Genomic DNA, 13,104 nt, shown 5'->3' with positions numbered 1-13,104 from the left:
TGGTTCTTGAATCCAGCATATTTACTTTTCTAATTATGTTTTTCTAAAGTGAATGTTACAATTAATCTTGACTCCATTGGCTCAATAGTTTAAAGTGGCACCAGGTTAGAAATCGGGCATGGATAAATTGCAGTTGTTTGTAGACTTCTTCAAGAGGGTGCGCAATCAGTGTGTATCACTCACTGTGATAAATGATGAGTCAGTGGTGCTGGGAGTAGTGGGTTACCTTTAATTTACTTCCTTCCACTCTTCCGATAGATTACCCGACCCTAAAATACCCTGATTGCTGAACTCCAGTCTATTGGTACTTTTGGAACATGCTACAGAGCTCACTGTAGCTTGCCCTGAGGTTTATAATTCATTACAATACAATAACAGTTCATGTGGGTTTTTTTTAAAAAGTTGAATGATTGCTTCCTTTTGGAGGTACAGTACAAAGGGTATCTCTCCATATATATATATATATATATATATATATATATATATATATATATATATATATATATACATACATACACATATATATATACATATACATATATATATATATTTTAATGTTTATTTTTGACAGAGAGAGAGAGAGAGAGACAGAGCATGAGCAGGGGAGGGGCAGAGAGAGAGGGAGACACAGAATCCAAAGCAGGCTCCAGGCTCCAAGCTGTCAGCACAGAGCCCGACACAGGGCTCAAAGTCACTAGCTGTGAGATCATGACCTGAGCTGAAGTTGGACACTCAACCGACTGAGCCACCCAGGCACCCCGCTCCTTGTTATATTTTGAATGAATAGTAAAGAGGGGGAAATGTTCAGTATTTAATTTTTTTCCCCCATGAGGCAAGCACTGATGTGACATTTGTTTTTTTTTCTCCAACGTGCATAACCTGGAGCAGGTCGCTGGAGTGCTCATGGCAGTCTGATGTGCTTTCTAAGTGTTTTCTTATCATGTGCAATTAAGGTTGTATCAGAACAGAGAAGAACAAACCCAATCAAGGCTTTTCATCCACCTTGTATTTATAGCTATGTAATTAGCATGAGATACTTAATTGAGCCTGTTTATATAGTAAATCCTGTAGGTTTTGCTGATGTTTTAAGAACTCCTAACTACAATACTACACTCGACTTCATCTTTTCATTTTGTACAATAAATTGTATTAAGCTTAAGGAAACCCTTTTTTGCAACATGAAAAAAAACACATGAGAAAGCATCTTAAAAATAATAAGCAAACATTTCATATAGGAAAACCAAAAATTCTCAGAAGGTTAAAGTTCACTCTCTGTCCTACAAAATGGGACTTTTTTTTATTCGTGTTCTGGCACACTGTCTATCAACACAAATTATTTATTTTGGTTTTCAAAACAGACTTGAGGACAAGTTGAGCAGAAATTCATTTCTGTTGGAAAGACTCTGGAAATGCTGGGCAAACCACCTAAGCTCTGCTCTCCTGCTCTGGGGAAGGCAGCCAGGGGGCACATTTTGAACTTAAGTGCCTGGTTGCGTCTGAACTCTAGTTGTGAATCATTAGGTAAATCAGGGAACAGCACAGTAGATAGAAATAATGGGTTGGAGCTAGAAGCTCCAGGTTTGAGTCTCAGCAATTCCACTTGCTAGCTTGGGCAAGGATTTTATCTGCTTTTATCCTCACTTTACTCATCTGTAAAATAAGAATAATGATAGAATCATAGAAGAGAATCTTTCTCATCGCATTGCTGTGATGACAATAAATAAGTCAATGCATTTTTCCTATATAAGCATTCACTACATATTAGCTGTTAATAATGGTAATTATGCTGTCAATAAAAATAGTTCTAATAATGAAACAACAGGTAATTTCTTTGTTGGCTGGAGGCAATGATATTAAAAAAAACAGAGGCTGATTTGAGGGAGAAGAAGGGCATGCCTAACTAGCCTCGTCCTTTTCCTTCCTTCTGGCTGTCCTTTCCTTTTCCCAGAGCCCTGGACCCTTGTGATTTGTCACAGGAAATGCATCCAGACTGCAATAGGAAAAGGTCTACTTCCTCTGAGGCCTAACAAAATCTAGCCTTTGGGCTGGAGATCTTGTCCAGGGATCTTGCTCACCCCAGGGACTTTCCTCTCTAGAGCAGTGGATCCTATAAAATGGCCTCTTCCCTATCCTTCAAAGTTAACATCATTGGTAAGAATTCTCCACTGGGTAAGTCTGTGGGCTACAGAAGCAAGGTCACATGGGAGCAAAGGTTGGGAATGAAAAAGTCACCAGCTGTGCCTCCACCCGCCACAGCCTACAGCCTGGAGAGCATATTCATGTGTGTTACCACGTACCTGGAACACAGTAAGTGCTCATCGATGTTAACCACTAACATAGATATTTGGCACTTTACATATATCACGTTATTTAATCCTCTCAACAAGTGTGTGAGATAGGTATTACCATTATTCCCATTTGACTGATGGGGAAACTAAGGTTGAGTTACTTGCTCAAGATCACAGACATAGTGCCAGTGCTCAACTAAAGCCTCTCAGACTCCAAGTCCATACTTGGTTTTGCCATCCTAACATATCTGATTGCTTTTCTCAACCTTGTAATGTGAGGAGCGGGTAATATTTTCCTTATTTTGCAGGTGAGGAAACTAAGGATTGTTCCCATAAAAAGTAGGAGTGTGCTTTTTGCTTCATTCAGCAACATTGTATCACACACGTAAGCAAATATTTAATTAGAAAGGCAAAACATGACTTCCACTGGGATGCTTAAATAGGAAAATACAGAATCATTTTGACTAGATCTCTGTAAACACAAGGAATTTTACTAAACGTATTTGATTACTGGGCTTCCATTTCAAAACAAAATGGTGACTGATTGGCATCATCAGCCAAATGATTCCAATACTATCCAACACAGCAGGTCACCCGCCAGGCTCAGTTCCTTCCAACATTTAGATTCACTGCAATTTTCATATTTAGTTACCAGTTGTGGGCCAAATTGCATTATAAACTTCCTAGAAGTACTTTTCACTGACTGCACCAGAACGCAAGCAGGGAAGAATAAGTGGATAGGAAGGTAGCTAATACTGTGATATCACACTGCTCTCCACACTGCTTTGTAGAAATCTTCAGGTCACTGATACCTGTCAGAATATTTCCCTCTGACGTAACTCAAAGTCTTTCAGTTTCACTTCAGCTATTGTCAACTGCTAATTCTGGGAACTCTGTTCTTTCATGCATTCATTTATTCAACAAATTCCTATTGTGTGCCTAGTGGGTGCCACGTGCTGTGCTAAATGTCTAGTGCAGTACTTTTTGTTCATATTCTAGAAACAAGTTACTTTTGCTTTGATTTTCTCTTACTTGGAGAGATACGCTGATAATTTTTTATATCTGCCCATGAGAATATTCCACAATGGTTATGAAATATGGAATCAAATTTCTGTTTCAAAAGTCCTTAAGAGGCTTAATTAAAGAGAAGTTTCTTCGCCTACACAATACTCCCAGGCATCACTCCGGGACACATTCCTTACTCACTGAGAGTCCAGTATTACCAACAAATCACTGAGATGACTTATGGCAGCCTGAGCTATTTTTTCTGGAGTTCTTCCACCTAACTACTGCCCACAGCTGGCTCTGACTAGCTTGTGAGATCACAGACTGAAGCGAGGGCAGAAGGCATTGTTCTCTGGGTAAATAGCTCTCAGAGTACGGCCAATAGGTATAGACGTGGGGTGTGTGTCAATGAATTTCCTCCATCCCTAAAGCCAGAGAAGAGCTCTAGGCACATCATGTCAAAAGTTAGCACGCTCCACATGCGTTCCTTTACCTGCTTCCTAGGGCAAGGTGAATTTTGCTGTATTTTAGAGCCAATGGAATAGGGCGTTGCATTGAATTTCATCACATGGCTGGAAAGCAAACCGGATGAGGCCTTTACACAATGGAGTGAGTGTCCATATCTGGCCCTTCAGAAAAATACTGCTTTGTTAAAAAAAGAAGAGACTCAGTTGCTGCTTTTAGGTAGGAGAATACCCTGGTTCTTCAGGAGATAGAAGATCACTTATGTTTTTCATTGGTCAAATAAAGTCTCAAAGCATTTTGATACATTTGAAAAGAAAAAAGAAAAAAAATCCCTCCCTGTTTTTTGAGAACAAAATATAAGTGAAAGAATATGAATTGGGTTAAAATTCCACATTTACACATTTCTTTAGCTGAGATACTTCACTAATTCATCATTATAGTTTATTTTAATAGAGCAAGATTATGGACAAAAAAACACTCAGAATATAATTATAGTTTATACCTAGAGTTTATGTTTGATGAATGGGTCTATTTTTTAAATCATCTGTGAGGGGATAACAATTTGCCATAAACAAACTTTCCCAGATGCTAAGCCACAAAACTACATCAATACCAACTTGCTACCCAATAACCACTCCTGGAGGAACACAGGGCTTTCCAGGTGATGAGATGCTAACACTGTGCCTTGACACTGCACTGCTGGCAGAGCAGGAAAGAAGGTGACTGTGCTGTGGCCACAGTGGTGACCACTCAATGACTGGCAACACAGAAGGAGTCTTTGTTTTTTCATGGTTCCAGAAACACTTTAGACTTTCCCTTAAGTTTCAATAATTACCCGCATTTCTTTATCCCAATAAAAGCAGTGTGGTTGACTAGAAAGAGATCTCTATGCTATTGTTCAGTTCCTTCGAGCTACTGATTTCATTAGGCTTTATTTTCCCTATCTATACAATAGAGATAAAGCCACCGACCTTATAGAGGTAATGGGAGAATTTGAAATACCAAGAATGTGTATATGTGTGGGCATTAGAAAAAAGTGGCAGAATGAACAGCAGTTACCAAAGCACTGGGGTTGGAGGGGAGTGCTGGTGGAAATTACAAACTATTTTTTCTTTCTTAAATGTTTATTTTTGAGAGGGAGAATGTGTGTGTGTGTGTGGGTAGGGTGGGAAGGGAAGGGAAGGGAAGGGAAGGGAAGGGAAGGGAAGGGGCAGAGAGAGAGAGGGAGACAGAATCCCAAGCATGCTCCATGCTGTCAGCACAGAGTCCGATGCAGGGCTCAAACCCACAAACTGTGAGATCATGACCTGAGCCAAAATCAAGAGTTGGACACTTAACCAACTGAGTCACCCAGATGCCCCTAATTTTTCTTTTTGTAGGTTTGTATTACTTGATTTGTAGGAAAGAACCAATGTAATACTTTTACCATTTACAAAATCATATAAGTTCAAAAAATCAAATAAAGGAAAAAACATGTAAGGCATCTTACACAGTATCTGGCATATAGTAGATGTTCTGTAAATGGTAGCTATTATCATTACTTCAAAGTCTCAATTCTGAAAGCAAAAATCTAGAGTTCCTGGCACGGCTGAATGGAAGACTGAAGTCTATTTTCTGTAAATGATAATAGAGAGACAACTTGGCTGCTGCCTTAGGTATTGTTGAAAGATAACTATAGGAATGGATTCATATACATAATTCACTTTTCTGCCCACAAGAATCACAGACTGGAAAGAAATAATTTATGTACTGAGCAGTTTCCAGGCAGTGTTTCACACAGTAATGCAGGAAAAATTTGAACTTAACTCAGTACATCATCATGAATGTTGACATGCCCTTGAAGCTGGCTTCTCACACTATCTGTAAACAGAGCCACACGCTCATTCTCTAACTCAACTTCCCTCTTTCTTGAAAGAGATAATCACAAAATACAGTCCTTCTATTTACTTTATATTGACTCTACATAATGCAACTAAGTTTAAACATCTGTTAAATGCCTATGGAGAAAATAATCACTAAGCTTTGTGATATCATATATGATCTAATTGGTCTCTATTAGATTATTAAGCTCCCAGGAGAAAGTTAGTGGTGTTATCCAAAACCAGAATCAAACCCTGAACTAATTTTTTAAAAATCCCTATTGTTAAAGATTCTGCCATCAATGACACATTTGCTATCTGTTCCTTGAGCCTTAAAGTTATAATCATATCATAAAGGTAGAAGACTAATTATTCCTTTCTTGGGTTGAACATCTTTAAAGACTAAGTAGAGGGGAAACAGGCTTTTGCAATTCACTTAAGCCTTAGTTTCATATTTGGGGGTGAGAATGATTATGTTCATATGTAATGTAGATAAAAATGAGGAGGAAAACCTGTGCCCCATCCACACATCAGAGGCAAATCCTATAGACCTCAAGGGAAGGAAAACATAACCCGTTAGCCAAATAATAACTTTGAAGTAGATTTCAAAGTGGAGAGAAAAACTGGGAAACAATTCATACAAGATTTTGCTCCTGGGGAGAAATTCACATTTTCCAGGCTTGCAGAGAGCATGCCAACCAAACACCACTGGGCTAAGCACAACTGATAGGGGACTTCTAGTTCTTACAAATCTATAGATTAAAAAACGACGCGCCCAGTTAGAGAGGAGAAAGGTCCTATAAGGACAACAAGCTGTAAAGTCACACTTCTGGCAAGACTGGATATGCAAACCATCTCCGATAGAGAAATCCTCAGGCAAGCCTTGTCCTTAGCCAAAGAGACTACAAACCAGAACAACACTTTGCTTGGGTTTAGTTTGAAGGACAGGGGGATATTTGGGTCTATCCTGATTTTATTTGAACATGTTTTTACACCCACTGAACCAAACCAGAGCATGACAAAGCTGTGATTACTTTGCTCCCCACAGAAGGTCAAGCATATTTAAATTAGAGACCGGTTTTCTTTATTCACTGTGAATTTTAAGATGCTGGCCAAGATTCTGGTACTGGAATTGGAGGAAGTGTGGCAGGGATTATAGTCTTTGACTGATATGGTGGTAATTTAAAAAGGGGAGGCAAGACAAGCACACCTATTGAAATACTTTACACAGAAGCTGGAAGGATATGAGGGAAATATCAGGAACCAAATGAACCACAGTTTCTTTGTATTTTTAGAATAGTTTATGGCTAAACTGAGTGGGAAGGCGCATTTTATGGGTAACATACTTTTGACTGGCTAGAGAACCAAGCCTAGACCACAGAAGTGAGAACCCAGGCAGCTGGAGCCAGCAAGTCACCTGCCAGGCCTGGCAATTCTCATGGGAATTGCACTTGGGGCTCCAAGAACCTAACAAACACAGCCTCTTGTCTCAGCCAGCGCTGCCTTTGGACCCCAGCCAGAAGCCCCCCCCCCCCATTCTGGCCCCTTACCAGCTCTGCCCTCCCCACAGGACCAACGGGGATATCTGCCTACTTCCCACCACCTCTTTCTAGGCCTTGCTCTGTGTACGCTGAGACTACATTAAGATTAATGTTGACTACTGTTGCCCTAGTCTGTCTTCCGCTGCAGGAACCTCTCTCAGCTACAGCAACTTCTTCGGAAACTTTCATTTCTAAGCGACCATGTTGACTCACCTCCTCTGGATGACGAAATAGGAAAATCCACAATTACTGTGTAGGAATCTGCAGTGGTTCGTATCTACGACATGAGGGTAGCATGGCGGAACGGCAGGCAGAGAGACAGATACTACCGGCCGGAACAACAAGCGTTAATCTACCTGCAAAATAAGCCTCTGAGGAGCCTGCTCTGCTCTCCTTAAAGGTGTTGTCAAGCCATTTGGCCATTCTGCCTGCAGCCCCTCCGTTGAGCGTTCTACCACAACTGGTAGTTATAATTATCCGCAAAGGCCAAAAATGAGCTTAGTTCACAACCTCCACGTGAGATGATCAGGAAGGCTTGATCAAGAATTTTGTGAAACTATTCCAGAGGAAGAATATCTTGATCATGGTGGAATTCTTTCCAAAGTGCCTTCACATGTTTTTAGTGTCAATCTCTAACTTCTGCTGCTATATGCTACTTATTCACCGCAAGCCGGTAGCCGGTTTCTACTGTTTATGATAGGAGACCTGCATCTGTGTTTGAAGACCTTGTCAAAAGGCCCTGTAACTAGGCTGCCAGCCCTTAAGCCTTGATGAAGAATTCCTATTGGCAGCTGAGGATGGCCTAAGGTGGGCTGAGGGAGAAAACGAACCATCGCTCAGTAAGCTGTTAACGTGCCCACAACTGGAGCCACCTGTGACCGCCCAGTATTAATTGCGGTACTAGCTCAAGATAAATGTCTTTATGCAAATTTAAGCGTTTATAAGATCAACTTGCATCTTGAAATAGTTGTTACTGGTTGACTGCCTACCATGTACCAGGTTCTGTGTTAAGATCCTTGCATATATTATCACATTTAAGTTCTCATAAAAACACGTAACAACAGCTAACACTTATTTAATCATCACTGTATGACAGACTGTATAGACAGCTTTGCATACACATCTCAACCCTGATTATACCATTTAATGTGGCTGTTGCTATTATTCTTCTCTAACAAAACAGGAAACTGGGCTATAGTCAGAGTGGGAAACATGAACTTGTCACATAGTAACCGAGACGGCCCTCCAGAGCTTGTGTTTCTAGCCACTTCACAGAGATGCCTCTCTGTCAGATGGTTGGACTGGTTGCCATCACTTTACCATTCGGCATGTAACTTTTCTCAAGGCCACAATGTTAGGAAATGGTAAAGAGCATGATGGGTGCACCTCTCTCAAACCCTGGGCCTGCTTTGCCAGTTCACCAATTGCTTTCCTGTTCTAGACAGTTCTGTTTATATATGTTCTTCAATAGTCTGTATGTAAGGTTTAAAATTTTTAAAGAAATTATAGAGCAGGGGAAAATGAGGGTTTCTGCTACTGTCAATGAAGCAATGGAAACTGAATTATGCAATATTGAGCCTTAAGATGAGCCAGCAAATCATCATTCCTACCTAAATCAGCTGAGAACCTTCTCCCTAAAGGGAGGCTTGGTCCTGGTAGAGCCACAGAACACTTCTTTTGGATTACATACTTTTCTTTTTTTTTTTAAATTTTTTTTTAACGTTTATTTATTTTTGAGAGAGACAGAGACAGGATGTGAGTGGGTTAGGGGCAGAAAGAGAGGGAGACACAGAATCCAAAGTAGGCTCCAGGCTCTGAGCTGTCAGCACTGAGCCCGACGCGGGGCTTGAACTCACAAGCTGTGAGATCATGACCTGAGCCGAAGTCAGACACCCAACCGACTGAGCCACCCAGGCACCCCTACATACTTTTCTTTATACTGTTCTGTATTTTCTAAATTTTCTACAATGAAAGTGTTACTTTTTAAACTAAATGGTCACAGGTAATGCTGAATACATTCTCATGTTAAACATTCCACACAAAGCCCTTACCTTAAACGCTCACCTTCCACTCCCCTATTCTAGACCTCCTTTCTAGAGGTAATCATAATTTATTTAAAAAAATTTTTTTTTTCAACGTTTATTTATTTTTGGGACAGAGAGAGACAGAGCATGAACGGGGGAGGGGCAGAGAGAGAGGGAGACACAGAATCAGAAACAGGCTCCAGTCTCCGAGCCATCAGCCCAGAGCCTGACGCGGGGCTCGAACTCACGGACCGCGAGATCGTGACCTGGCTGAAGTCGGACGCTTAACCGACTGCGCCACCCAGGCGCCCCGGTAATCATAATTTATAAGTTTGTATGAATTCTTTTGCATGACGGACTGCACTGTCCTATAAAGAAATCACTACCCATATGTGGCTATTGAACACTTGAAATGCCCCAGTTCAAATTGAAATGTACTTGTAAGCATAAAATACACATGAAATTTAAAGACCAAATATGAAAAAGAGTGTAAAATAACCTCATATAATTTTTACACTGATCACATGTTGAAATGACAGTATTTTAGATGCACTGAGTTAAATAAATCAAAATAAATAAAGTGTAGTATTAAATTAATGTCATGTTTCTTTTGATCTTTTTAAATATAGGTACTAGAAAATGTGGCTTAAATTATATTTCTATTGGCCAGAACTGCTCTGAAGTCTAGATTACGTTTAGTATGTTTACATACTTACATATAGAAATATATAGTTTTTGTATGCATTACTTTCACACTTGGACTAAAAATGTTTTTCTTAAAAGAGTATAATCTTGAAATGCATTGAGCATTAAATTAATTCCTTTTCCCCTTCCTTTCTCTTCCCCACCCTACCCACCACCTCCAACACACATACTTCTTGACAACCAAAAAAGCCTCAGAGTGAAGAAAGCAATAATTATTCTTGACCATACAAATGCTGAAGTGGGAACACCTGATAACTGGATTAAGTCAACCCAGGCACAGAGTAACAAAAGGGTATCTCCTTTTTGGATAAAAGAAAGTGCTAGTCAATGGAGGAAGGCTTTAGAGTTAGTGGGTCCCAGACAAAAGACATAGGAAATAGCTACATTTGCCAAAAATGACCAGTAGTTATTTTTAAATAACTAGATCCAAATTTGTTATTCTTGTCATCTATTCCTCTCAGATTTTTTTTTCCAGAAAGTGTAGTTCCATTACTTTATGTTGGGTGACTATGTACTACTAACTACTTTTCCATTTGATCAATATTGTCTATAAAGCACCACCTCAGTTCAGCTACTGATAGTTGCTGGAAATAAATGCTGACATATGTGACCACCTCTGACTTGTTGGAGGCTATAAGGTACCCAAAATTTTTGTTTGGTCTAAGCAAATATCTAAAAGTGAATCTAGTTCAGAAGATTCTGCAAGGAAATGACCCCAAACAGGTGTCTGTTCTCCCCCACTTAAAAAATGCCTGCCTGCATACACATAAACAATTTATACACACCACACTGTTCTAAGTGAACTGGGAACACGTTCACATGCAGCATTCTTGTGTTAGGCTGGAAGGGTGTTTACCATGTTTTAGCAAGGCCTTAGCACATGCAACACATTAGCAATTATTACTTGGCCTCAGTGTAGAACCTCCTTGAGGGCAGAGGAGAGAAAAGAACATTAGGCATGAGCAGAGGTGCTGTGATAACTCATTATTTTCATTCCCATGAGTGCTCCTTGGTGCTCTGTCCCATTTGCGTCCCTCTGGTTACGTGCTACCTTGATAAAGGACGGTAGTTGAATACCTGTTTTCCTCTGCCCCCCTCTTGCTGCCCTGATAAACTTCCCAATGACTAAAATGAGGCCATCCAGGGGAGGAGCTCCAAAATTTTCTTCTAGTTGGTAATTCTGCTTGTCTAACAAATCAAAATTTCCTTGAACAGATTTCATGGGGGCTGCTCCATTTCGATAGGGCATTGGAAAAGCGTTTCTTCTCTTTTCTTCCTATTCCTTACCACCTTTTTCCTTCATTCAAGGAAATAGAAAACAAAACAGAAACAAAGACCAGGGCAATACAGCAATTGTCAATCTTTTCCAAAGTGCTCTATATATCACTTTAATTAAGGCAACGTTTTGAAACTTAAAAAAAAAATCACCCTTAATTAGGATTGACTTCATCTGAGTGGAGAGCATCTGCTGAAGCAGCCCAACCCTGTCCCCCTTGGGTCTTGGCAGCTACAGGTGAGCTGGGCCCCCTTCTCCTTTCCCACACCCCTGCTTAAGAAGTTGCCAGGGAGCTCTCAGGCAGTATCAGCAGGCAGGAAGCAGGGTGGGAGTGAGGGGGGTCTCCACCCATTAGCAGCTGCTTAAGTAGTAGGCAGGGGAACTATTCTACAGAGAACTTCAGGTCAGCAGATACTCCAAGGCAATTTACACCACATGCTACCCAGTTGTGGAATTAAATTAAAATGCTGAGGAAGGACCTGGAATGCCAATCTCCTTTTCTCCCTACCTTGTGCTTGGCACCCAAAAGAATAAAACAAGAACAGTTGGACTTGGGGGTTTTAAGGGAATTATTAGGCAACTGGGAGGAAGTGAAGGCAGCATACACCAAGGGAAGCTGTCTTCATGGAGCATCATGTACCAGTGATTAAATGTCAGGACCCATCATTGTCCAAAGGGTGACGTCTATACAGGTTTAGTAACTTGCTCATTCCAATTAAACCAAAAGACAAGCTTGACAGATTATCAGAATCTTTGGGGGAAGGAGGTGGGTGGAGTGGAGAAAGGAGTGAGGTAATTTTAAAAAATGACTTCATAATTTTTTTAAAAGGCACAATATTCTCACCTCAGTGATGTTTGCTTCAATCTTTTCCAGTATAATATGAAATAGAAGTTTTGCCAAAAGTAGGGAAAACATTTCCAAATAAGTCACTATAGATTACATTACAAATCTAAAATAAAAACAGGTAAACATGTGTTTGCCCATCAGACTTTAGTATATTTTTGTTAACACTTTCCTTGTGGAAGAAATTTGACTTTTTCTTACGTTACTTCCTTAACAATAATTTGCTACAGCTTTAACAAGTGAGTAAGAGCTGGGCTCATAATTATATATATATACATATACACCCACTATATATAAAAAAATTTTTATGTTCCCTCACCAATAGGAAAACATTAAGTGATTACCTCTGTAAATTTGTTCCGATTCGCTTGCAAGCCAACCTTTACTACCTCAAAAGGGTTAACCACGATAGCTTCTGTTAGTCCAGATCCTAATCCAGCAATGGCAAATGTCTATCAAAAATGAAATCAATCAATATTTTAAAACAAGTTATGTGTACTAGGTTAAACATCCTACTCGTTACACTCTGCAGCTGAATGTTATGTTGAGAATGAAGAAACTTACATAAATGCACCATATACCATTACTAAACAGCTTTAGTTCTTGATTAGATGCTGACAATTCATGAAGAAGAAATTACAGAAGCCACAAACCACATCCTAACAATTCAAAATAAAATGTCAAAGCCCCATCAACAACGACTTTTTCCTTAATGAAAAGAAAGGTTGTTTTAGTGATTTAAGGTGGATACTAAAACATCTGCACATGTAACAATTAAAAGAGAGTTTGGCCTGTAAAAGGAGAGCTTCATTTTTAAAACAGCTAACTTAAATCCTTACTGAGCATCTAAAAAAATTCAAGGAGCAGAATCAAAAATAAAATGTTTATAAAAAGCTGAGTTTCAGGTGACCAAACACTGCAGCTGAAAACATTTAAATGTATAGCCCTGTTGTTAGAATCACTATTCTAGATAATTAACAAAAAATTTTTATTCATCCTTTCCCTATTAAAAAAAACAGACAACCGCCCTATTCTTCTAGCCATAGAAGCTGAGGAATAAAAGTTGAGATCAGAAATGGCTAGGTTGTTCTGAAGGC

The 13,104-nt window shown here is 39.7% G+C and overlaps 1 protein-coding gene across 3 annotated transcripts in view; it reads right to left on the bottom strand.

The window, feature by feature from the left end:
* Positions 1 to 13,104, bottom strand: part of SLC25A21 (solute carrier family 25 member 21) — a 480,482-nt gene that overhangs the window by 33,982 nt on the left and 433,396 nt on the right. For all 3 annotated transcript variants that reach the window (XM_025919643.2, XM_086709897.1, XM_086709898.1), the window contains one exon: positions 12,352 to 12,459. In XM_025919643.2, the coding sequence (XP_025775428.1) occupies positions 12,352 to 12,459 (108 nt within the window). The remainder of the gene's footprint in view (positions 1 to 12,351; positions 12,460 to 13,104) is intronic.

Source organism: Puma concolor, chromosome B3 (assembly GCF_028749965.1).
Source record: "Puma concolor isolate L17-30 chromosome B3, mPumCon1.1.hap2, whole genome shotgun sequence".
Lineage (NCBI taxonomy): Eukaryota > Metazoa > Chordata > Mammalia > Carnivora > Felidae > Puma > Puma concolor.
The sequence above is the reverse complement of the archived record's forward strand: the minus strand, read 5'-3'. Positions and strand labels throughout refer to the sequence as shown.